Raw genomic sequence first — 24,261 nt, forward strand, 5'->3', positions numbered from 1 at the left:
CCACGGTGCCCTTGGCTCCAGTGCCCTCATGGTGCGTGTGGAGCTGCCAGCTGCTGCGGACCCTTTTGGGCACCACGTTGTCTGCTCAGAGCAGTTCTGCCCAGCCTGTGTGCCGTGCTGTGTGGGCAGGCACCCAGCATCTCCCGCCGGCATTTGCCAGGTGGGAACATGCTCTGCATTTTTCTAGCGGGGTCAGGGTTTCTCTCGGGCAGGGGATCTCTGTAGCCTCGGCTTAGCCATGCGGCTTTCTGGGCATCTTCCTGGTTTAGTAACATTAGCTCCTGAGTGGGTATTATCTGCGCTCGTCTTCAGCACAGATCTCTTTCCTGCGGCTGGGGAAAATTGTCTTCCACAGGCTGTTGTGACTAGGCCAGCAATGGCTGTCGGGGCTCAGGGAGTGGCCGTCTCTTCACCGGTGTTCCTCCCCGACACTTCCCTTCAAACGTGGCTGCACCGATTGCTGTTGGCTGGATTTACTGGGATCTCTCTGAGCTGCTGCTCCAGCCCTGCACGGTCCTGCCTTGTCTTTTGCCTTCCTCCCTCCGTGCCCCGCAGGGAGGCAGAGACCCTCCGCTGCTGTCAGTGTGGGCTCTGCAGACCCTTGGGTGGCCTGGCGTGTTTAACCCTCGGCTTCCCCGCTCCCCCATCAGGCAGTTTTTGCTATCAGGGGTAGGATTACACCTCTTGCGAGTTGGATTCCCTTAAATAGATATTCCAGCCTCTTTCCAAAAAACCACCAGCTGCGGGAAAATTCTTTTGGCTCGGAGACACGAGCTGCAGCTGGCAGAGGGCCCTCTCTTTAAAGATAATCACATAATTACACTTGGAGTGGCAGGGCGGGATATTGCTCCTTTAAAAAAAAAAATGCATATTTTTTTTCCCCTCCTGCTCCCCAGAGCAAGAGGCCTGGGTTGGAGGTGGCAGCCCTGGCCAGGATCGAGCCCCGAGAGCTCAGGACAGAGCGCAGGGCTGCGTTCCCGGTAGCAGGAAGGGGGAGGGTGTGTGGCCCGATGCAGGGAGCTGGGTGGGAGGTGGGGTCTCCAGGGACCAGGAACCTCGGACCCAGGGGAATGGTGGGGTCTTACCCTTGGGCCCTCAGGGGACTGGGGCCTTGGGCAACCCAGGTACCCAGAGAGCTGTGCTCTGTGCTGGGATGCGACCCACGTGCCCCCAGCGTTTCTGACCTCTCGGTATGCGCTGCCCCCCCAGCTACTCTGGCTTCAGCTTTAGTGCCTCTGCTGTCCTTTGGGGGATAGAGCCACCCCCCGAGCGAGTCCAAGGGAGCTGTGCTCTGCCTGGCACATCGGGGCTGCCGAGACGGGGCCAGGAGCAAAGCTGGCAGGCTGGCGCTCAGGCCTCTCGGCCCGTGGCGCACCTCCCCTGCACGATCCTCTGTGCTTTCCCTGTTGGCGGGTCCTGACTCGTCAGAGCACTCACAGAGCCCACATGAAACAAGCCTGCCCTTTGTGATTGTTCATCCTTGCGGTGCTCTCACACGCTTTCACCCTCTGCCTTCAGTCGCCCCCTTTATCACTTTTAACACGAATTGGAGCCCTTCCCTCTGCGCGCTCATAGCGCGATGCTCTGATGTCGGCTCTGTCCCCCAGGGCCACAGTTTTGCAGCATGCCTGGCCCTTGAGCAGTGCAGGGGGCTTGAGAGGCCTTTAAGTGAGAGCAATTGCTTGAAAGTAAGAGCTGGGGCTAGCTGGCTGGGCTGGGTGGGGCCTGAGAATAGCCATGAGGAGGCCCGGTCAGCATATCGCCGCTGTGCTGTTAGCGCCTGGTCAGCCAGCACGGCTGGACATGAGCCTGTGCACAGGGCTGTCGCTCAGCAAACTGGTCTGAATTTAGGACTGGTCTGCCTGGCCCTCCTGCCCTGCTGTGCTGAGCAGAACGTGTGCACGAGCCAGTGCTTTGTAGCGGCTGATCGCCCGGCAGGGCCGGAAGCCCAGCATTAAAGGGCCACAAAGAGAGAACTTCTCCCTTTTGTAGCTGCGTTGCAGGGCAGGTCCTGGCAGGCGGCACGTGTGAAGCCTGTTCACGCCATGTCTATCCTGAATCTAAACAGAGGCCCTTGATCACCAGGGATCTGGACTCCCTTTCTGTCTGCATAAGAACAGAGGTGGCTGGTAGTAAGCCGAATACAGCAACGGGGACAGAGCCGTGGGCCTTCGCGTGTGCGGGAGGCACAGGGAGGGTTCGGCAGTGGCTGCATTCACAAGTCCCATCAAGACCAGGAGCCTGCTCCAGCACGAAGGCAGTTTAATGCCATGATACGTGCTGAGAGCACACAGTGCGGAGGCAGAAGCCGAGCCACTTATCTCGGCTTCCTCACAGCCCGGGAGAGGCGGGGGCGGGCGGGCTGGGGGGCATCGTTCTTTCTCAACTGCTCTTCGGACAGGAAAGACTGAGCTTTGTGGCAGAGGTTGCAGCGGGTCAGGCTCTGGAGCTGGAGCACAGGTGCAGCCAGCTGACCGCTTTGGCAGGAAGTTGTCTAATTGCCCTGAATTTATGGCTGTAATGTTGACCGTAAGCGGCTGCTAGACACGAATTACATGCATCGCTGCTGCTTCTTTGTCGTCGCCCTCCAAGACGGGATCCTTTCACCCCCTGCACGGTTCCCACATCTCTGGTAACCGTATGGCGCGAGGTTCTCACGTTCTGCATTGCCGGGCACGTCCTAGTGGCATGGCCCAGCAAGTACCCAGTTGGTCCCTAGCAAGCAACTGTACTGGCATCGACCGACTCGTGTGGGGGTCAGTAATGTAGCGTCATAGAAGAAAGGAGCCGTTTGAAGCATCCACTTCCCCACCTGCTGCTGCTGGCAGGGCTGTGGGCAGGCTGGAAGGAGGTGATCAGGGCAAAGCAAGACTGGGGGTATCTTAATGACCCAGCCTGAAACAGTAGCAGAGACCCCGGTAATCCTCCAGCAGCGGGTTGGGTAGCCCAGCCAGCTAGGGAGCGTGGAGCTGGGAAAGCCACTCAGCTGGCCACTGCGAGTTCAACTCTCTGGGAGGGTGGCAGGTCTCTGTCTGCCACTGCTACACACGTGCCGCTCTGGGCAGGATGAGGTGCCAGCCTTGGGTTGCGCTTAGCACTGGATAAAGCAGTCGTAGTGGGTCCATCCTTCGTGTAGCCAGTGAACAGGGGTCTGGCCCTGGAGCTGCTGGAGATGGGCAGTGGAGGAGGGGAGTCTTGACAAGTCAGCTGCTGCCTGCTCTCCTCGCCCCTTGTGCTGTGGCAGAGCCGGGGGCTTTGGGGGAGAGCCCTGGACCGGTGGCACCGCGGGCATCTCTGCGGGGCGCGGACTTTGCCTCCTGTGAGTGCCTGTTTCCGGCCTTCCCGGCAGCTTCACTGCAAAGCAGTGTTTTCGCGCCTAGCAGGAGACGGTTTCGGGCAAGCCGGGATCTGCCTCTGCCTGAAAGGAACAGGGTCTGTGCAACCTGATGCTGCTCGTGGCGGGGGATCAAAGCGGCGACTGAGTCAGGGCTGCTGCTCCCGACTTATCAGTAGCCCCATTTCCGCTGGGGCAGCTCTCCCCTTCCTTCTCGGAGGGTTCCTGCGTGATCTGCATCATTCCCGGCCCTTCCCGTCACCAGCGCCCTCGGTCTGCTCCAAGTGTGTCAAGGGAGACATTTCCTCCTGTTAGTCAGGGATTATTTGCCCGGCTCCCAGAGGGAGGGGTAGCCACTTTGTTCATTCTCTCACTCATCCGCCCAAAAGGCTGCAGCTGCCGTGGGTGTTAGCAAGACCGCTGTAGTGCTTAGACTGCCGCCCCTGCACCGGGGTCTCCACACGAGGCTCTGGCTGCTGAGCAGTATGGAGCAGGCTGCAGCGTTACCTCCAGGTGTGTCCCCAGCTGCCCTGCGGATGGGCCTGGACCCTGGTCGTGGAGCTGGTCTCTGTGGTGCACGGGTGGCTCAGGCACAAAGTAAAGGCAGCCCCCGCCCCAAGGAGCTGCTCTTTTGAGTATAAAGCAAGAGAAGCAAGAGGTCGGAGCAGTGAGGCTGGTCTCCATGCACCAGTGGCCCTAGCCGTTTCTGTGTAGTCCCGGCAGGAAGGGAGGGTTTGAGAGCAGCTGCCAGGTGAGCAGCAGGGGAGAAAGCACAGAGGGGCCCCTGAAAGTGTAACGTAAGGGGGAAACCGTGCAGGTGTGGAGCTGTGTGGTCCCCGAGATGCCCCCAGCCATCTCGTGTACGACATCCCCAGAGCCCCACCGAGATGAAGTGGCTGAAACCCGTCTGAGGCTGCCAGACCGTGGGCCAGTGGTGCAGAGCTGTGTGGGTTTGTGCTGCTGTGCGAGGCCTGAGCCTCTTTGCATTCAGACACAGGTGAAACAAAGCAAGCTTGGAAGTGCCTGGGAAAGTGCTCGTCCCTCGCGGGGAAAACACGCCTTGGTACAAGCCATTCAGAGCCGAGAAATGCAGGTTCTTCCTGACCTCGGGCAGTCAGTGGTTGGCTCAGGCTTGGAAACGGAGGGGAGTATCCCTTCTATCAGCATTTATCTTTCTTAATTCAGCGCAAGATATTCTTGTTGCTCACAGAAATGACAAATCCCCTCGCAAATCCTACCGAGCCCTTCGCTCATGTGTGGCGTCTCACTTGGCCTGTTAACTCTGCAGGGAAAGCAGTCCTCTGGGGGCTTTCCATGTGTTTGGCTTTGTGCGTCCCCTTGTTGTGTTACTAGGGGGAGGTGGCAGTGCTGGCCGTGCCACTACGGACAGTCCTTACGGACAGTGTGCTCATGTCGCATCGCTTCTCCTCGAGCTCTTCTGTAAACTAAAGGATCCTAGCCTGGAACAAGAAACCCAACCAAATGCCTGCCTAGTGCTTAGAAAAAGGCTTGAGTCTGGAAACCAGGCTGTGCTGGATGGACAGCTGCTCCTCTTCACAACACAGCTCCCTCAGCACCTGCTGGCTGGGGGAGATGGGCCACGGCCCCACTCCTGGTCCCTTCTGGACCCCTCTGAAGCTGGTGAATTTCTACAGAGACGTTAGGGGTGGATGAGCTGATGCTTCCCGATGCTCCGCAGACAAGCCCTGGCCCAGGTGCAGGCGTGCAGCTCCCCAGTGCGCGCAGTTACACAAGAGCGTGTCCCTTCCCTTCCCCAGCTCTCGGTCCCAGCCCGCATCTGCTAGTTTTCTCCTTGGCCTCCTTTAGGATGAGCGGGTTAGCTCCTGGCTCACTGCAAGGCTCTTTCTGTCCCACTGCTAATGAGGACAGACCCCCGGATGCTGCTTAATTCGTAGCGCTGGGATGCACGTGTGGGCGGCCGTGCTTTCTGCATGTTAAACCCAAGCGTAAGCCAAGGGCACGTCTGTTCTGTGCCCGTGTCGGAGGGCAGCATGGTGGGGGCTTCCCTGTGTCCTGGCTGTGAGTCTTTTAGAAGGACCCCTTCCTCTCTGAAGAGTTTTCCCTTCTCAGGTGGCTCTTTAGCTCCCGCTGGCGCTGTGTCTCGGAGGTGGGTGGCTCTAGGTGGTTGCCTCCACAGGTATAGTGGCAGCTGGAAGACCGTAGCCAGCGAGTGTGGCTTCCTGGCGAAGGCGCCAGCCACTCGCTGTGACTAGCAAGGCAGGGCTGGGACCCTGTGGGTCCCTTCTTGCCTCGGGACCAGTATCTGCCTCCCACCTTCTGAAGTCTGGGTGCTGGGCTCTCAGGGCCATGGTAGTCATGCGCCGGCCCCTGGGACTTGGGTTGGAACAAGCAGTGGAGCTCCCGCTTCCCTGGTTGCCTTGCCTGCAGTGATCCAGTGTGGGGTTGCCCTGGCTCCACCGAAGCGTACTGCTGAGTCATAATCCTCCTCCTCCCGCTGAATGCCTAGTGTGGGCCAGGGCCCTCATTCTCTGCTGCTCCCGTCCAAAGCCCTTTAGGCAGCAGCTGCTGGCAGTGCTACTGCAAGAAACCTGGGGTGAAAGCACTTGAAGTTTCAGCTCATCTGAAAGCACCAGCTTCATCCCTGCCAGCCCGCAGCTGTGCTGCTGCGTGGCGCAGGTACCATGGGCCAGCTCTTGGGCCTCGGTTCTGCTCAGAGGGGTGGGCACACCTGTAATATCAGGCACCGCACGCTCTGCTACAGAGAGCCCAAGGCCAGAGTGGGTCATTTGTCCTGGGCGGGCCAGAGGGTGTCCTGAAGCGCTCTTGGAGCCTCTGGCCATTCCTTTCCTGCATCTGCTCAGGCCATGCGAATGGTGCCCCCAAACAGTGTTCGAGCAGTGCATAAGGCTTTGGACCTGGCCTCTCCCAGCACAGCCTGCCTGAGGAGGTACCTGAGCTGCCTGGAGCATGGAAGAGGCCAGCAGAGTGCAGGCCCCGCGCCTACAGATTGGGTAACGGCACTTGCAGATAGCTCTTTGTGTGCCAAACGTGCCTCATTAGCCAGCTCACGCCTCTAAACCCACTATTTACACTTGCTAATTAACTGCATTCTGCACCACTGAATTACCTCAACCCCTGCACTGTCACAATGCAAACGACAATGAAGTCGTTCCCGATGAGGGCGCAGTTCCTAGAGGCAAGGATCCGAAGCAGCTGTGCAGGAGAGGCCGTCGCAGACAAGCTCTGTGCTGCGGGATAGGCAGAACGTGGCCGCTGCAGCCGGGGGTATTTGGCTTGCTGCGCACTTGTGGCCCACGGGGTTGGTGCTGGCCGAGACCGTGCGGCAAGTCACCATTAAGGACGTGTTTGTCATTTGACGAGGGCCTGCACCTGGTTCCCCTGTGTTGAATGTAAGAGAAGTTGCTACATCCTGCTGCTCTTAGGAGGTGGTGGCACAGGGTACAGGCAGTCTTCAGCCATCCCAAAAGGGTTCAGACCCTCTCACCCCTGTATCAGGGACAGAACTGTCCGCCAGCTGCGCTTCTGCAGTCTCCAGCTCAAGAGAGCCAGGGCTTTGAAAGGCTGCCTTAGGACTGGGACTGCTACTCCTACTCGCGAGCTGCGTCTGGCTGCCATGCTGGATGCTGAGCAGATCCAGGGTGGCTCCCTAACCGGCCCCTTTCTTCTCTCTTCTGCAGGGGACGTGGTGTCCAAGTACAGGGATCCTTTGATTCATGCCTTCCTGAGGGGAGCGCGAGACCCGGACAGCTCCCTGCGGGCCAGCAGTCTGTCCAACCTGGGGGAGCTGTGTCAGAGACTCCAGTTCCAGCTGGGCTCCGTGGTGCACGAGGTATTGGCCTTCTTCCTCTTCCTACTGTAGTCACCGCTTCAGTTGTACCTGTTGCCGCTGGACAGGGTCTCGGGCCCAGGGCAAGAGTCCGAGTGCCAGCCTCGTGCCCCAGTGTGGAGACACGGTTGCTGCAGGGGGGAGGCAGAATGAGCAGCTGCATTTGGACTGAGTAGCTATGCAGGGCTTTGGGGAGGGGAGGACGCATTGCAGCAGTGAGCTGCTGGCCTGTTTCCTCAGCCCAGGAAGTGGGGAAGCCTGTTCTTGAGGTGTCTGTTGTTCCCAAGCAGTTCTGCCGGCTCTGCCTGTATTCATTTCATGGTAATAGGGCACGGTAAGGCACACTTTGGACCTGCTGCAGGCACTTCCCCCTGGTTCATGCAGTCTCCATCCTCCATGCTGCTGGTAACGAGGAGACGGGGATGCCTGCTGCATCCAAACAGCTGCAGTGCTGCAGTCTGCATTTTGACTGATGGCTTCTAGGAAAGATGCAGTGTGTATTGGAGGCATGAGGGAAGTGAAGCTGCCCAGCCACTCTTCTCCCTTGGAGTCTGAGGCCAGGTTCCTGGGGCATTTCTTTTTCCCCAGCTGGTGGTGTGAGCAGTGAATGTGTCACACAGATGCCCAGCCTGGGAACACTGTCACTGTCTCAGCCACCAGCTCTGCTTGGGTCCAGAGGACTGGCATGGCTGCAGGTCTACACCCAGGCCATGCCCTGAATGATGCCCTTCCTGCCCATCAGCGCTGTGCCTGGGAGGCCTGCAGGCCTCGAGTGTGCTGCACCCCATAAGTAGGAACAAGCTGCTAGACAGCAGCCTTGAAATGTGTGTGCGAGGAGCACACTTTTTCCCAGGTTGGGTACCACATGAGCACTGCCACTCCTGGCATGATCCAGGCTGCTGTGTGTGCCTCCCCTCCCAGTTCAGTCTCTAGCCCCCTCCTCCCACACGTTCCTGATCACAAGCCTCTAGGCAGCAAGATGGACTGCATGGAAGAAGCAGAGGCATAGCAGCACACCTCTGTCCAGGGCAGCTGCATGGCACCCAGGGCAGTGCCAGCTCCTACCATGCCAATTACAGCAGGGCGATTAGCTGCCCCTGTTGCAACAGCTGCTTGTGTGCTCCCGACAGAGGCAGCACCTTGGGCTGCAGCCCCAGTCGCTCTCTTCAGGTACACTGTTGGAAAAAGTCATGCCAAGTATTTCGCTGGTGCTTCCACCACCCGCATCCAGCTGCCATGCATAGACGCACTTGAGAAAGAGGAGCCAGCGCCATGCGCATAGCCAGCTCCCTGTCAGTGCCCGGCTCTCTGGGTGAGTCTGCCATCTCCGGGGCATGCATCCCTCCAACACCTTCTGCCCAAAGGTGCAGCCCTGTGACCGTCCTAGTCCTGATACATCACTGGAGAGTGCGATGGGGTCACTGCAGCAAGGAGAGGCTCAGGAGTGTAAAAGGAGGGGTGTCTCCAAGCTGTACTGCATGGACACCCCTTCTCTTCAGTAATGTGAAGATTTCTGCTGCCTTTGCTGACCAGGGAGCGTGGCCCACTGTGCCTGCAAGGCTCGTCCTCCTCTCCCCTCCCCTGCACCTTGCCCCACCATGTGAAAGCATCAGCATCTCCAGGTTCCTTCAGCTGATCTGCGCTCTTGGCCTGGTGGTGTGTCTGCATGTGTGGGATGATGCTACACTGAAGTCTGGATGCCAAGAGCCAGGAGCTCCCCTCTGCATGTTCGGGGCTGGCTGGTGACAGCTTCGTCCATGGCTGAGCTTCCTACGTAGAAGCCAAGCTGCCTAAAATAGTGCAGCTCTGTCTCCAGCCCCCTTCCCACCTCCAGGCTGGCATTGAGGCACCGACAGACGCGCCTGCTTCCTCGCCTCCAAGGAGCCAGGAGGAGGTGTGCTCATGCATCTTGACGCGGGTGCTGTGGTGACAAACAGAGGCTCCCGTGGCAGGGCGTCTGTAGAGGCTCCTCTGCCTGCATCATGAGGCAGCTCCGGACCCTCGGAGCAGAGCCGGGGGCTGTCGTGACCCTGCTGTTCATAGTCTCTTTGGACAAGCAGTCTCCTAACAAGCCTGGGGCAGCACACACCAGGCCAGCTGAGCACAGCGCCGGCCCCAGGGGGGTGAGACAATGAGGGGGCAGGCATCGCCCTGCAATGCTGAAAGGTCCAGAGATGACCCCTGTTCAGGGCCCAGGTGGGCTGCTCCTTCTCGCCCCCCTGGCAGTTGGTGAAGCTGCGGGGCAGGGGAGCTCCCTGCACACCCGGCTGTCCAGGGGCTGCTTCCCACCCCCAGCACCCACTGACAGTCGAGGCTAGTGCCACTCAGGTGGGTGCTAGGGGCTGGGGCTGGCATGGAGCCGCACTACGCGCAGGGGCAGGGCTGCCTGGTGTTGCTTGGAGGAAGCTGCCAGGATGAGCCTGGAGAGCTGCATGGCCTTTCCTTGCTCAGCTGCACGTTTGCAGCACCCCCTCACTAACAAGCAGTCCATGGTACTGAGGCTCAGGGCTGGCACTGTGTGTGCCTCAGAGACTTTCCCAAGCTAGAAGGGAGATGGAGCTGGCTCAGGTTTCAGCCAGTCTGAGCTTGTGACCATGTATACTCCTGGGCTGCTCCAGCGCTATGCTTCAGCTCTGCTCCTTGCTGAGCCCCTGACACCTGGGGACAGGGGTGGTGCAGCCCCTGTGCCGCTGCGCTGTGGCTTGCGTCTGGTTTCCAGCTGAGCTCAGTGCAAACGGCACAGCCGGCTCCTCTGGGAGATGCAGTCACCACAGAGGATGGCGCACTGTCCTTGAGCAGCACCTGGTGCTGCCGTGAGAGACCTGGACATCCTTCGTGTTGCTCTGAATTGGAGTCAGCCCAGCACGTGCCCTGGAGAGCTCGGCTGTGCTGCAGAACCCTGCAAGGGGCAGGGCTGTGTCTCTCCGCTGCCCTGTCCGGGGGAAAGATAGGGACAGTGATGCTGCCCTATGTGATAGCAGCCAGGGTGAGGAGGTGGGCATGGCAGGGCAGGGTAAACCCCTAGGGGGAATCCAGAACCAGCATGTCCCACAAGGGCAGGGAGCGAGGGCGGCTCTGCTTTGCCCCCTGCACCAGCCCGCTGCTGAGGCAGTTCTGCCACCACGTGCCCAGCGGCTGCCAGAGGGATTCCTCCCTGGCCAGGCCTTCCACGGAGCCCCTGGTGTTGGGGCAGGCCCACGCGCTGCTGCGAGGAGGCCGTGGTCAGCGGGCAGTGGGCAGGGAGCCCTCCCGGGAGTGAGGCAGGGAGCGGAAGGAAGGTTCCCTCTTGCCTCTTGCTCGTGCTTCGATCCAGGAGCAAGTGTCTGATGAGATGCCAATGCACCACGCATGCAGCTATTCTGGGAATCTGCTAGCTCGGCTGATTCCCCTGCTGTTGCCGATCATTTCATTAGGCTCCTTTTAGATGCCGCGTGCCGGTTTGAAAGCTTAAGCCATTGCGGGCTGCGGGGAAGCAAAGCCTCCTCTTCCCTGGGGTAGTCTCTGCTGCTGTCGGAGCAAGCCCAGTTCCACCTGGGGTCTCCACTGGAGGTGCTTTGGGTCCAAGAGGTCTCTGCAGCCCTCAGATGTGGCTGCTTCAGGATGCACACCTGGGACCCACCTGAGTGATGTCCAGGCCGAGGCTTTATTGCACATTCCTTTTCCTGCTCCAGGCTTAAATCAGCTGCACAGTCATCTGGATCCCTTGAGACCAATGGCCCTTTTCCCTGGGTCCCTGCCTGGGAATCTCAGGACATGTGGTCTCCTCCTCCACCAGCAAGTGCCTCCTACAGCCAGGCTTGGGGCCGTAGCAGTCCCCAGCTGGCTGGGCAGCAATGCCTGGGGCTTCCCTTCTTGCCCTTGCTGACTCCGACCCCAGCACCAGCGGGGCCAGAAAGAGCGGCATGGTGCCATGTGCTCTGCCCTGCGGGGCCATCAGCCACCCTGAGCTGTGGGGATGGAGGCCAGGGCAGCTGCTGCTGCCACCCTTGGAGCATCGTTCCCATCACCAGGTGGATTCTCACCGTTAGGTTTCTCATGCCCTGTCTCCCTTGTCTGGGCAGCTGGGACTGTCCTTCCTGCAGCCCCGGCACCCTTAGAGCTGAAGAGGCCATGGCCCCGGTGGCAGAGGGGTGGTGATGGCTTGTGCGGGCCTTGGCTGACAGCTCTCTCCCTGCCAGGTGACCTCCTGTCTGACAGCCATCGCCAGGACGGACCGCGAGGCCGAGGTGCGCCGAGCTGCCGTCCACGTGGTAGTGCTGCTGCTGCGGGGGCTCAGCGAGAGAGCTACCGAGGTAGGTTGCCCCACCTGCTCCCAGCGGGTTCAGCCAAGCAGTCGAGCCCCTGGGCACCTCCGTCTCGCACGCAGGATGGCACGCGGTCAGTCCCCAGAGCTGCTGTACACGACGCCTGTGAGCATGGCAAGCCCTTGGGAGTGGATGCCCCAGCTCGGCGTGTCTGAGGCAGTGCGCGGACAACAGGCTGGTGAACTTCTGCCTGAGGCCAGCACTAGCGGCAGTGCCACACTGAGCCCCACGGGACCCCTGTCACTGGCAAGGAGCTGTGTGGGGACAGGTTCCCTCGGCAGACACCCTGCCACGTTGATGTGGGCTCCCAGGGCTCCTGCCACACACAGCTGCTCAGGAATCAGCTGCTGGGATGCAGTGACATGTTGGCAGAATAGTAATTACCTTCCTGTGCTACCGCGGGTCCTGGCACCCTCACTGCCGTGGCCTGTCCTGCAGGGGCTTGGCACTGCCTGCTACTCCCGCAAGAAGTCGGTCCAGCCCCCTGCAGCCACCTTCCATGTCACAGTGGGCCGGGGTTCACTCCTCTCACTCCAAACCGTGCAGTGGCTTGGCCCTTCTCAGCTCCTCCTTCTCCCTGCGCTTCCATGGGCTCTGCCAAAGCCACGCAGGCCGTGGGAACGACGGCACCTGCTATCCGCAAATGGACGTGGCGGTGCCAGCCACTTCCCCCCGCAGCAGGAACTGGTGCCGGAGCTTGGCCTTCGTTCCCCCCTCTCTTAGCAGTTCAGCTGGGTGCTGCCATAACCCAAGGGGCACCACTGGCTTGCTGCCCCTTCCCACAGCTCCTGGCTTTGGTCTGCTTCCCTCAGCACAAGCGACAGGGGCTCCGAGCTCCTGCCCCAGCTCTTGCTCCTCTGTCCCTGTCTCCAGCACCAGCAGGTTGAGACTGAATAGCAGCAATGGACCCCGGCCTGGGTTGGATTCTCCTCTGCGGTAGCCTGGGGAAGCTGCGAGCAAGGCAGAGGCCCTGGGGTTGCCTGTAGACTCAGCAAGGCGACGCTGCATTGCTGCACGCTCGGGTCACAAGGTTCTGCCCCTTGCCGCAGTCGTCGTGGTTGGAAACTGAAATGCAGCAGTAGTTTCCACAACAGCGGATGGCACCGGCCCCTCGTTCTCCAGGGAAGGCTGCCACGGCCCAGTGGCCTGGTCCAGCCTCGGTGCCTGTCCCTTCTGGCCAGGCTGGGCATTTCCCTTGGGTGCATTGCACTTGCTCCCCTTTGTTTCTTAGGGTGGCCACGCTGCGTTTCGCTTCTGCTGCATGGAGCTGGCCCCTGCCTGCAGGGCTTTATTGCTTTGCAGTGTGTGAACAGCCGGCTGCGCGCATTTTATGGCACGGTGCTGTGCTCTGAAAGGCGTGGGGAATTTCTGCGCCTACCAAACAGGGGCAGAGGAGATGGGACTGGGGCTGGGGCCTGCCCAGGTTAGCCCTGCCTTTGGGACAGCCATGGTTTGAAGCAGCAGCTGGTGTCCGTGTGCCTGAGCTAGCCGGCTGAGTGCTTGGGGAGGCATGTGAGGCTGCTGGGGCCAGGAGCACTGAGGTCTGTCCGGGCTGCCTGAGCCTATCCCTGTCTCTCCAGAAGCGGATGCCTTGCCTGCATGCAGGGGCAGGGCAGGGCAGGGTTTGAGGCCGTGCCTGCTGAGCGGCAGTGGCATCAGTTATGGGTGCAGGGGAGGCCTTGCTTTTCCCAGCTCCCCCAAGACCTTCCAGTCCCTCGTTGTGCATTCACAAAGCCCCTCGCACCCCTGCAGGGCTGTGCGCACCCTGGCATGGAGGGAGCTGCGGGGGCCTGAGCAGCGTGAGGATGGGGTGCCTCCTTGCCCATCAGGTCGCTTCTGGCCATGGTAGGGAAGCAAAATCCAACATCAGCATGTGTGGCTGCCCCATCTCCTGCCCTTGGCCCGGCCCTGCTTGCCAGCAGCTTTGACTCTGTGGAGTCTGCCCCTAGTCGACACCCTGTTGGCAGCCTTCCCCTCTGCCTGGGAAGGACATGCCCTCCCTCCTACCTGCAGAGCCAGCAGCCAAGGACAGGGGAAGCCCAGGCCAAGGAAAGGAGGGGATTCTTGCAGGGAATGCCTGGGGGACCAAAGACCTGGCCCTTCCTCCTGTAGGGTGAGAGCATGAGGGACCCTGCAGCAGGACCCGGGTTCCCTTGCTGCGGCCTGCAGCCCCCCCTGCTCTGCCCCTTCTGCAGTGATGGGTGTTGCTCAGAGTGGAGGCTTTTGGGGTTGCGTCCGGCAAGCACAGCACCCTCGTGCACCCAGGGGTGCCTGCCTCGGGGGGTGGGGGGGGCGCCCATAGCTGCAGGGGTGCTGGCGCATGGAGCACCGGGCTTGGCACCCCTGCCAGCTGCTGCACGCCTCTCCTGCCCTCTGCTGCTCGTCTGGGTTCGCCTGCGGCTCAGAAGAGGAGCAGGGGCGCGTGCGACAGGAGCCCTAGCGAACAGCTGCTTCTGCGGCAGGTCAGAGCCAGGTCCAGGAAGCCACTGGCAGTGCCACGAGGCCTGTGCACAAAGGCGGCTACTGGAAAACAGCCCGTCTGCATAGCAGGCTTCACAGCCCCCGCACCAGGGCTTGCTCGGACAGTTCCCCTTGCTGGAGCAGATTTGCTTCCTCCTGGGAATCCCCGGTGCTGGGTCGGTGCGTCCTTGGCCCAGTTTCTTGCTAGGGGAGGATGCCAGGTGCCCTCCCGCCTTCTGCGCGGGGACAGAGTAGTAACATGTTGGCCCTTCCTCCCGTAGGGTGAGCGCGTGAGGGGCTGCGCGGCAGGGCCCACGTTGGGCTCTGGGCGGTTGTGCCCAGAAGGGAGTCGGGCTGTTGGGGGTGGAAGTCGGTATTGTGCGAGGACAGGGTGTTGAAGCCGATCCTCTGGCAGTGCCTGCTGGAGGGGTCAGCGAGGAGGTGGAACAGGCAGAAGCCCTGCGGCCAAGGCTGAGCCCTGGGCAGCACAGTGTGCATCCCTGCGCTCTGGCACTTGGAGATCGGCCTCTGCACGTACCTGAAGCTGGGGGCTGGTGTCATCTGCACCATGGGAAGCTGCCTGTCCTCACCCGCTCCCCGGCAGGTGCCTTGTGACCCACCTCCGGCGTCCCTGGGGAGCGAGCAGTAAGGCTAGCGACATGGTGCCCAGCTGCCACCTTGCACTCAGAGCTGCGCCTCCCAGCAGAGCCACTGCCTCGGGCCACATGATGCATCCTGCAGGACATTGGTCCAGCACACACTGCCCACCAGGCCCGCGTGGGCCCCCAGGCTCTCCAGCCCAGGCACCAAGCCGTGGTGCTGAGCCTGGGGCAGGAGGGGCAGCTCAGCAGGGTTGGCTGTCGGCTCATGGCAGGCCGGCAGTATGGGGGCCTGGACGGCGATTGCAACCCCTCCTGACGCACCGGGTCTGTCCCCACAGGTTCTCAGGGACGTGCTGCGGGACCTCTACCGCCTGCTCAAGTGGGTGGTGGCATCCGAGCACGACCAGGTCACCGTGCTCCATGCGCAGCTGGCCCTGGAGGAGCTGGACGACATCATGCGGCGGTTCCTGTTCCCGCCACAGACCCTGGAGAAGAAGATCGTGGTCCTGCCTTAGCCAGGCTTGCAGAGCAGTTCCCTGCCCAGGCTTCAGGCTCCTGTGTGCCAGCCTGGGCTGGGAGAGCCCAGCAGTCAAACAGATTTGCTGGCCTCCAGATTTGCTGGGAATGTTAAACCCTCTGCCAGGACGTGCCGAGTGTCTTGCCCATCCGGAGCGCCCGAGTCCAGCCCCCTGCCCTGGGACCCTGCCAGCCTGCCCCAGCCATGACGTGGAAGCTGCTGAACACTGAGGGAGGGCTCCCTGCCAGGGCAGCACCGCAGGCGAGGAGCCTGGGAGCGCTGTGCGGGGGCACCTCCGTGGCATGGCAACAGCAGCCTGGCTCGGAAAGTAGAGACCGGCAGGAGCTGAATCCCGGCGCGGGGCAGGGAGAATTGCTCTGCCCCGAGCGTTTCACAGAGCGCCCTGCGGGCTGAGGCAGCAGTGTGAGGACAGCTCTGACATGGGCACAGCTCAGGGTGGGGGGGTTGACCCCCTGAAGCAGAAAGCCCATTGCAAAGGGGAATCCTCCCGTGCTGTGTGAGGAGCAGGGCTGGGCCTTGTCTCCCTTCCTCTTGTGTCACTGCCTAGTCCTGCCAACTTTGCCCGCGGGCATTCGCGGGGGCGCAGAAGGGAAGGATGCCCTGGGTTTCAATAAAAGCCTTTCTGGGGATTCCCTTATGAGTCCGTCCCTGTCGGCTGTGCCCTGGGACATGGGAGTGGGAGAAGACTCGGGGCAATACCCACAAGTGGGCCCTGTTGGGAGCAGGCCGGACCCCTCAGCTGGGGGGCATGGCATCTGCATACTCGGTGCAATGGGGGAAGCCTGAGCTGTGGGCTCCTGTGTCTGGGGCAGGGGGTGGGCAGGCCCCAGCGCCTGTGAGCTGGCCCTGGAGACAGCCGTCTAGGCTGGGACAGGTACCAGTGCCAGCAGGGGCGGTGGGGGCTCTGAGCCTGGTGATGCCTGCTGCATCTTATCACGCCCCAGCTCCTGGAGTCAGGGGGTGGCAGGAGAAATTGGGCTCGTGGCACTGTGCCAGGGGGGCTTTGCGGGGGTCCCTGTGGTCCCCAGGTGCTTGGGCAGACCCTGCTGCCCAGCCCAGACCTTCACCCTCCTCAGGAGCTGTGCCAGGGCAGAGGCTGTGTGGGCTCCAGGGCTGTTGCGATGGGGGGTGGGGGGAGCCCTGTGACCCTGCACTGCCCAACCTGCCACCTGCATGGGGAGGAGGGTGGAGGAGCCCAGAGGAGGGCAGTCTCCTTTGTCTTACACCACTTCTTTGGTGGTGTAAGGCTTCTTTGCCTTACACCACTTAAAACGAGCTGGTGCCAGTTGGAGGGGAGCAAAGATGGTCCAGGAGCAGGGGGCTGCCCCCCGCCCCCCCCCCCCCCAAACCACCAACCCGCCCTCCTGCAAGTGCCCCTGGGCATCCTGCTCATCCCAGCACCTCCCTGGTGCCAGGCTCTGCAAGGGGTGTCGTGCTGCCTTCACTGCCCGGGTCACGCTGCACGGAGCCAGGCAGGACTCACAGCCGTGGCAGGCGGGGTGGGAGCAGGCCAGGGCTCTGACCTGAGCTCGGGACCCCCACCTGCATCCCTGTCCCAGCCGTGCCAGAGGACCTGGGGCCACCCTGGCTCCTTCGCCATTACCCGTCCCTCTGGCGGACTCGGTTCTGTCCCCTTGGCCCTGGCAGCCCCCTCGCTCAGGCCAAGTACTAGTGGAGTCCTGCACCCGTCTCGCAGCCTAGGTTTCTTGGGGATCGCCTCCCGCCGCCCCATGGTGCAGGGGTCCAGCACGTCCCCAGGCCCATCTTGCTGCCCGGCCTTTGCTGCCAGGGGAGCCGCGGAGACCCGTTGTCGCTGCGAGGCTCCGGCCCAGCGGGCTCTGCCGACAGTTGCTACGAGCGAGGCCGGGGGAGTGGGAACGCAGGGACAAGGACTCGCAGGGTCGTGCGTCGCCTCCCCCCACCTCCCCTGCCTTCCAGCGCCAGCACCTTGCCGGCAGGAGCAGGACAACCTCCCCGCGGCCGGGCTGGGGCAGAGCGAGGGTTGTCAGGGGCTCCACCAGCCGGGCTGGGGCAGAGCGAGGGTTGTCAGGGGCTCCACCAGCCGGGCTGGGGCGAGCAGCAGCCCGGAGACCTCGCATTGTCCTTGCCGGAGAGCGCCAGGTTGCCGCAGGCCTCGCTCCTGCCTCTGAGCCGCCAGCCGCCTTCCCCGTGCGCCGGCGGTCCCGGGATGCTCCTGCCTGGGCGCTGCCTCGCCCCGGGGCCCGCAGGCTCGGCCCAGCCCCGGGGCTCCGCCTGAAAAGTCTCCTTTCATGTGTCCCTCCGGGCTCCTGGCGGCCCTTCTCCCCCTGCAAAGAAGGCGACTCCTGCGCCGGGGAAGGAGGAAATTTTATTTCTACCTGGGGAAGGGCTGCTCCGGCGGCTGGCGCCGCGGGAGGAGCGGCGGGGTGCCGGGGAGCTGCGGCTGCACCGGAAGGTGAGGGGCTGCGGCCGGAGCCCACGGATCCACTTGGTCCCTTTCTGCAGCGGGGCGGCTGCCGCGGGGGAGGGTGCGGGCATCCCCGCTCACCCGCCACCTGAGCCGGCATCCTCCTGCCTTCCCGCCCGCCCGTCCGCCCGCGGCGGAGACACAATAGAGCCGGGCCGGGCCGGCGCGCACCTCGGCTGCCCGGCGGAGCGGCCGGGGCAGGTGCCGCACGTGTGCGCGGGGCCCTGGAGCGCGGGGCCGGGCCGGGCCGGGCCGGGCTGCCAGGTGGGCGCAGCCCCGGGGCGCTGGCGGGGCGGGCGCGGGGCGGCGGGGCGGGGGCGCGGGGCTGCGGCCGGGCCGGGCCGGGCGGGGCCGCCGCGGGCTGCGGGAGGCGCCGCGCTTAAAAGCGGCGCGGGCGGAGCGGGGCGGGCGGCTCGCAGCGGCGGCACGGTGAGAGCGGGCGGGCGGCTCCTCCCGGGCGCCCCTGCCCCTGCCCCTGCCCCGGCCCCGGCCCCGGCCCCTGTCCCGGCTGCGGCGGGCGGGCGGGCGGGCGGGTGGGGACGTCCCGACTCTCGCCCTGCCCCTGCCCCTGCCCCTGCCCCGGGCTAGCCTGTCCCGGCTGCCTTAACGCGGCTCCTCTTCCTCGCCCAGATGCCCGTGCGCCTCGCCACGGCGCTGCGTGTGATCGGGACCAGCTTCTTCGCCCTGCTGGTGCTGGGGGGCATCCTGGCCGCCTACGTCACCGGCTACCAGTTCATCCACACCGAGAAGCACTACCTGTCCTTCGGGCTGTACGGCGCCATCCTGGGCCTGCACCTCTTCATCCAGAGCCTCTTCGCCTTCCTGGAGCACCGGCGCATGCGGCGCGAGGGGCGGCCGGTGAAGGTGCCGCGCGCCGTGGCCCTGTGCATCGCGGCCTACCAGGAGGACCCCGAGTACCTGCGGAAATGCCTGCGCTCCGTGAAGCGCATCTCCTTCCCCGACCTGCGCGTGGTGCTGGTGGTGGACGGCAACGGCCCCGACGACATGTACATGCTGGACATCTTCCGCGAGGTCATGGGCTCCGACGGTGCCGGCTGCTACGTCTGGAAGAGCAACTTCCACGCGCGCGGCGAGGGCGAGACGGAGGCCGGGCTGCGGGAGGGCGTGGACCGCGTGCAGCACCTGGTGCGCGCCAGCCCCTACGCCTGCATCATGCAGAAGTGGGGCGGGAAGCGCGAGGTGATGTACACGGCCTTCCGCGCGCTCGGTGACTCCGTCGACTACATCCAGGTGGGCGCCCAGGGCAGATGGCACCGGTGCTGGCATCGGCGCGGGGCTGCGCTCGCTCCGGCCAGGGGGTCGGCACATCAAGAGGGGCTGGGGGCTGCCGGGGGAAGTAGCCAGGCTGCAGGGGACCCTGCAGCAGGCCCGGCTGGCTCTGGGGGCGGAGGGGGTCCCTGAGTCTCTGCCCGTCTCCGCGGTGGGGTGCCGCCTCGCCCCAACGCTCGCTCGCATGGGCAGCAGCACTGGTAGCGATGCATCAGCCACTGCCGGGTTGCAGCAGGGATGCGGCCGCTGCCTTCTTGGCATGCGTCCCGGGTCTGTTCTCGCTCCCAGCCGGCTCGCCGTGTCTCTCCCTGTTGCTCTGCACGGGGCCTGGGCTGGGCCCTGAGCTCGTCCAAGCGCTTTCCCTGCCCCGGAACGAGCTGCATCCAGCGGGGCCCTGCAGGAACCCCCGGCTCCTGGGCCCCGGGTGGTGCAGAGCTCGCGGTGCTGGACGCTGCTTCTCCAAGCTCTTTCCGCTTTCCAGCACCTCCTGCTCCCCAGGCCGGGCTCAGGCTGGAGAAGGGGAGGGGCGGGGATGTCCCTGTTGGGGCCTGCCTGCAGGGGGGGAGGCAGGTTCAGCCCTTCGTGGATCGCCCTCGGTGTCCCCGGGCCCTGCTGAGAGCGGGGCCGTGACACCACGTCTGCTCACAGGTGTGTGACTCGGACACGGTGCTGGACCCCGCCTGCACGGTGGAGATGCTGCGTATCCTGGAGGACGACCCCCGCGTGGGTGGCGTCGGCGGAGACGTCCAGGTACGGCCCCGGGGTGGCTGCTGCTGCGCTGTAGGGGAGATGAGGGGAGCGGCCCCGAGGGGAGAGCTGGCTCCAGCCCGGGCGCGTGGGGGCAGAGGGGGCGAGGCACCATGGTAGCATCGCAGGACCGAGGGCTTGGGCCCTGCCACGGGTTCCTGGGCTGCATTGAATCTTCCCCCGCCTCCGCAGCTCCAGGCTGGTGGGAGGAGGGGTGCCCAGGGCCAGAGGGGGAGGGCAGGGGGTTGGCTGCCCGGGCTCTGACAGTGCCTCCCGGCCTCCCGCAGATCCTGAACAAGTACGACTCGTGGATCTCGTTCCTGAGCAGCGTGCGGTACTGGATGGCCTTCAACGTGGAGCGGGCCTGCCAGTCCTACTTCGGCTGCGTGCAGTGCATCAGCGGGCCGCTGGGCATGTACCGCAACGCCCTGCTGCAGCAGTTCCTGGAGGACTGGTACCACCAGACCTTCCTGGGCAGCAAGTGCAGCTTCGGGGACGACCGGCACCTCACCAACCGCGTGCTGAGCCTGGGCTACCGGACCAAGTACACGGCCCGCTCCAAGTGCCTGACGGAGACGCCCACGCGCTACCTGCGCTGGCTCAACCAGCAGACGCGCTGGAGCAAGTCGTACTTCCGGGAGTGGCTGTACAACGCGCTGTGGTTCCACAAGCACCACCTGTGGATGACCTACGAGTCCGTGGTCACCGGCTTCTTCCCCTTCTTCCTCATCGCCACCGTCATCCAGCTCTTCTACCGGGGCCGTGTCTGGAACATCCTCCTCTTCCTCCTCACCGTGCAGCTGGTCGGCATCGTCAAGGCCACCTACGCCTGCTTCCTGCGGGGCAACGCCGAGATGATCTTCATGTCCCTCTACTCCCTGCTCTACATGTCCAGCCTGCTGCCCGCCAAGATGTTCGCCATCGCCACCATCAACAAGTCGGGCTGGGGCACTTCGGGCCGCAAGACCATCGTGGTCAACTTCATCGGGCTCATCCCCGTCTCGGTGTGGGTGGCCGTGCTGCTGGGGGGCCTGGCCTACACTGCCTACAGCCAGGACCTGTTCAGCGAGACGGAGCTGGCCTTCCTCATCTCGGGCGCCGTCCTCTACGCCTGCTACTGGGTGGTGCTGCTCATGCTCTACCTGGCTATCGTGGCCCGGCGCTGCGGGAAACGGCCGGAGCAGTACGGGCTGGCCTTCGCCGAGGTGTGAGGGAGCAGGGGCAGAGCGGGGCAAGTGCAATGGGCAGGGAGGGGAGGGATGAGAGGGGAGATGTGGGGGGCTCCGTCCCGCTCGGGCTTCAGTTTTTGTTGTGGGTTTTTGCGTTGCCGTCCAAGGGCTGAGATGAGGCCGGGAGGAGCCTGGGGCCGCGTGGAGATGCGCCCCGCAGAGCTGCCGCGGCTCCGGTGCTGGAGGAAGCGAGGCGGCCTCCCTGGAGGAGGGTTGGAGGCCAGGTCCTGGCCGTGCCTCCCCGGTGGGGCCCGCTGGACGACGCTTCCCCGTGCTGCGGTGCAAATGCCTCACGTGCCCCCCGGCCCCGGGCGCTCGCGGGAGAGGGCCTGAGTGGATTTACACAGAACCAGCGCGAGCTGACAAAGGCTCGTGGGGCACGGCAGGGCCCCCCCGGAGGCGCTGGCGCCTGGCTCTGCCCGCGGGAGACGGGGACAGGCAGAGGGTGGATTAGCAGCGGCTGGGCCCGCGCAGAGCTGGGCTTTGCCGGTGTCAGGCTTCTGCGGCGCTGCATCCCCAGGCAGGAAGGTGTCTTCAGACGTCGTGTCCTCCCTGCCGCCTCGGGCACCCCTCGCCCCTCGCGGTGCAGAGCGGGGCTGGCAATCCTGTGGTGCTTTATGGGAGGCACCCACCGTCCTTCCCATGGTGCTTCATCTCCAGCACGGCAGCCCTGGGCACGGCCAACCCTGAGGGCACGGGGCAGCTGGCTGTCCCCAGTGCCACGGGCTGAGCCCAAGCCGTCTCCACCGGCACTGCCAGCCAGAGGTGCTCCCAGCTCTGCTCCTGCGTGGGCCCTGGGCCGACTGGCACCCCCAGCCCTTGCGGTGCCCTCGTACTAATGAATCTACCAGCAGTGCTGCCTACAAGAGCCATAACTTCCCGCTGCTCCCCAGGGGCAGGGCTGTCCATGGGGGTTGCTGCCCTGCAGTTTCCCTCCAGCTGCCTCCGCCCTGGCCAGCCGGCGCTCCCAGGAGGAGCACGTGCCGATCCAAGCCACGGGCCCATGGTGCTCGTACCGTACCCGTCCATCCTTTGTCCAGAAGCTGTGATCAGTGGCAGCGGGGCCCGGGGCTTCCCCACCGCGCGTGTCCTGCAGCCGGGTGGGAGGTGCTGGGGTGCAGGGGCTCAGCGCAGCCCCGAGGCTGGGAACCGCCCTGGTGCCGCTGAGTGGCTGATCCCATCCCCGGCTGGGCTGTCCAGGCCCCCGGTGTAACAGCAGAGCCCGGCCCAGCCAGGCTTTGCCTGGCTCCGGGGCTGTGGCAGAGCAGGGGCCCACACTGGCGTGCCTCCAGGCCTGCCACCCCTGCAGTCACCGTACTGGTGTGGGGCTGTGCCCAGTGTATCCGCAGAGCTCCCGGCAAGGTGAGGCTGGGACCACACCGCCCGAGGCAGAGAGCGAGGAGCAGCCAGGACCCAGGACACGGAGGGGCTGGGCATGGGCAGGGAAGGCCTGCGTCCTGCTCTCCAGCCCCTGCACCCTGCCGGCCGGGGTGGAGCTTTGCCGGTGCGCTTCCTTCAGCCAAAGACCTCGGGGGAGCAGAGAGACCCTGCCCAAGACCCAGCTGCAGGACCTCCCCTGCCTGCCAGCAGCCTGGGCCTTGCCAGCCCCCTTCCTGGGGCAGGGTCTCCAGTGGTGTCACCGCAATGCAGCCACTGCAATGCAACCTCCCCAGGGCAAGCTGCGCTGGCCCTGGGTACCTGGTGCTGTGCCAGCTGCCCCCCAGGCCCAGTGGGCTCAGGGCAGTGTTGTCGGCTCGTGGCTGCCGGTCAGCTCTGGCTTGCAGGGGACAGGGTCCCCGCTCAGGGTTCGAGTCCCGCTGGGTGGGGCAGGGGCTGCAGCGCGGGCTCCAGCAGGCACCGTGCCTCCGTTGTTCGGCTGGTCCCTGCCAGCTGGGCTCTGGTGCTGGCTCCATGCAGCTGGCAGGGAGGGAGCTGGCCCTGACCAGCCCGCGACAGGTGCCGGCCGGCAGAGGGAACAGCCCCCCGTCCACACACGTACTCCAGGCTGGCCGCTCCATGCCCGCTTTTCAGGGCAAAAACCTTTCTACCGTTGCGCGCTGGGATTTTTTTATTTAATACCAGGTTTTTAGACGCCTTTTGTAGCTCTCGGGCATTTCCACTGACGCCGAGTGTTTGTAAAGCTATTTATTTTTTACCTGCGTTTTTTCATATTTTGGAAGGTCTGTTTTTATATCCCGACGGGTTTGTCACAATAAAGACACTTGCACACGGGGCGGCTGCTGCGTCTCCGCTGCCCGCGGTCGCCGTCCCGGGGGGCGGGGCGGGGCGGGGCGGGGCGGGGGACGGCGGCGCTGCCTGCCCGGCCGCGTTGGCAGAGCCGGGCCCGCCGCGCACGGTCTGCCCCGCTCCAGCCCAAGGGGGGCGGCGTGGACCTGCCCCAAGTGCTGTGCCCCGGTCGCTGCAGGCCGGGAGCTGGGGTCACCCGTGCGTGGGCGTGGGGGGCTCTGGCCACGATAGTCACGGGGCAAGGAGCAGGGCTCGTGGCCCAAAAACTCCTGCCCCCGGGGTGGGAGCCGGGCGCGGTCCGGGCTGGGCGTTGGCAGGGGAGGGCCCGGCCCCTCACACCCGCTTGGGCACGTTGGTGATGATGGGCTTGGGGCGGGTCTTGAAGAGCAGCTTGGTCTTGATCAGGGCGGTCACCAGGTAGTGGGTGGCGGGGCTGGGGTCGGCCCCCTGCTCGCCCGCTCCGCGCTTGGTGAGGACGGCGAAGGGCTTCTCCAGGCGCACGGTCTTCCCGTACAGGATGTGGTGGCCCACGATGAGCACGGGGACCCCCTGGGAGGGAGAGGGCGGGCACGGGTGGGAGACCTGCGCGCCCGGCCCCTTCCCCTGGGCTGGGCGCGGAGGAGAGCAGCCCCTCACCTCACCTGGCTCGTGTAGTGCAGGTCTCCCAGGAGGTTCCCGGCCAGCCCCGCGCTGCAGCGAGCCTGGATCTCCCCTTGCAGCTCCACCAGCACCCACTCCTCCAGGCCCCCGGCCCCGGCCCCGGCCCTGCGGGCAGACGGTGCGAGCTGCACGGAGCAAGCCGGGGATGCCCCCGCCGGCCCACCCCGGGCTCAGGGCTCTGCCGCCCCAGAGGCAGGACGGCGGAGCCCAACTCACCTGGACACCACGATCTGCACCATGCTCCCCCGCTGCAAGGCAAAGCGCGGCGCGTCAGGAGCCCCCGGGGGTGCTCTCCGCCCCGCCCCGCCCCGCCGCGCCCCCGGCGCGCAGCGGGCATTGTTCGATGGTCTGGTGCCATCTAACGACGAGCCCCGGTACCGCCCCGCCCCGCCCCCCTCGGGCCGCAGACAAACACGAGCACGAGTGACCTGGCGCAGCCCGGTCCGACCCACTGCTCCGCTTTCTGCTCCGGGCCCCGCACCTGCAGGCGGCGCCGCCCGGTCTCCCGGCAACAGTCGAACCTCCCGCCGCCGCCGCCGCCGCCGCCGCCGGCGCGCTGCCGGTCACTTCCGGTT

At 64.4% G+C, this 24,261-nt stretch overlaps 3 protein-coding genes across 3 annotated transcripts in view; 2 read left to right on the forward strand and 1 right to left on the reverse strand.

The window, feature by feature from the left end:
* The window catches only part of TANGO6 (transport and golgi organization 6 homolog), a 56,870-nt gene extending 41,174 nt beyond the window's left edge, over positions 1-15,696 (forward strand). The window contains exons 16-18 of the mRNA XM_019484405.2: positions 7,015-7,166; positions 11,342-11,455; positions 14,868-15,696. Of these exons, the coding sequence (XP_019339950.1) occupies positions 7,015-7,166; positions 11,342-11,455; positions 14,868-15,044 (443 nt within the window). The 3' untranslated portion in view covers positions 15,045-15,696. The remainder of the gene's footprint in view (positions 1-7,014; positions 7,167-11,341; positions 11,456-14,867) is intronic.
* Positions 15,697-17,916: 2,220 nt separating this feature from the next.
* On the forward strand, positions 17,917-23,011 carry HAS3 (hyaluronan synthase 3). Its single transcript, XM_059714003.1, has 4 exons — positions 17,917-17,942; positions 18,144-18,764; positions 19,452-19,553; positions 19,838-23,011. The coding sequence occupies exons 2-4, from the start codon at positions 18,144-18,146 to the stop codon at positions 20,759-20,761; spliced, it is 1,647 nt and encodes a 548-aa protein (XP_059569986.1). The 5' UTR covers positions 17,917-17,942; the 3' UTR covers positions 20,762-23,011.
* CHTF8 (chromosome transmission fidelity factor 8) lies at positions 22,910-24,240 on the reverse strand. The gene is made up of 4 exons (XM_059714006.1): positions 24,115-24,240; positions 23,903-23,934; positions 23,668-23,791; positions 22,910-23,575 (listed from the first exon to the last, which is right to left on the reverse strand). The coding sequence occupies exons 2-4, from the start codon at positions 23,923-23,925 to the stop codon at positions 23,360-23,362; spliced, it is 363 nt and encodes a 120-aa protein (XP_059569989.1). The 5' UTR covers positions 23,926-23,934; positions 24,115-24,240; the 3' UTR covers positions 22,910-23,359.
* Between the last annotated feature and the right edge of the window lie 21 nt (positions 24,241-24,261).

The sequence above is a fragment of the Alligator mississippiensis genome, chromosome 10 (assembly GCF_030867095.1).
Source record: "Alligator mississippiensis isolate rAllMis1 chromosome 10, rAllMis1, whole genome shotgun sequence".
Lineage (NCBI taxonomy): Eukaryota > Metazoa > Chordata > Crocodylia > Alligatoridae > Alligator > Alligator mississippiensis.

Coding starts and splice junctions, on each gene's coding strand:
- HAS3 (XM_059714003.1), top strand. CDS start 18,144: ATGCCCGTGCGCCTCGCCACGGCGCTGCGTGTGATCGGGACCAGCTTC. Junction 18,765..19,451: donor ACTCCGTCGACTACATCCAG/GTGGGCGCCCAG, acceptor GTCTGCTCACAG/GTGTGTGACTCGGACACGGT. Junction 19,554..19,837: donor GCGTCGGCGGAGACGTCCAG/GTACGGCCCCGG, acceptor GGCCTCCCGCAG/ATCCTGAACAAGTACGACTC.
- CHTF8 (XM_059714006.1), bottom strand. CDS start 23,925: ATGGTGCAGATCGTGGTGTCCAG. Junction 23,792..23,902: donor GTGCAGATCGTGGTGTCCAG/GTGAGTTGGGCT, acceptor GTCTGCCCGCAG/GGCCGGGGCCGGGGCCGGGG. Junction 23,576..23,667: donor ACCTGCACTACACGAGCCAG/GTGAGGTGAGGG, acceptor TCTCCCTCCCAG/GGGGTCCCCGTGCTCATCGT.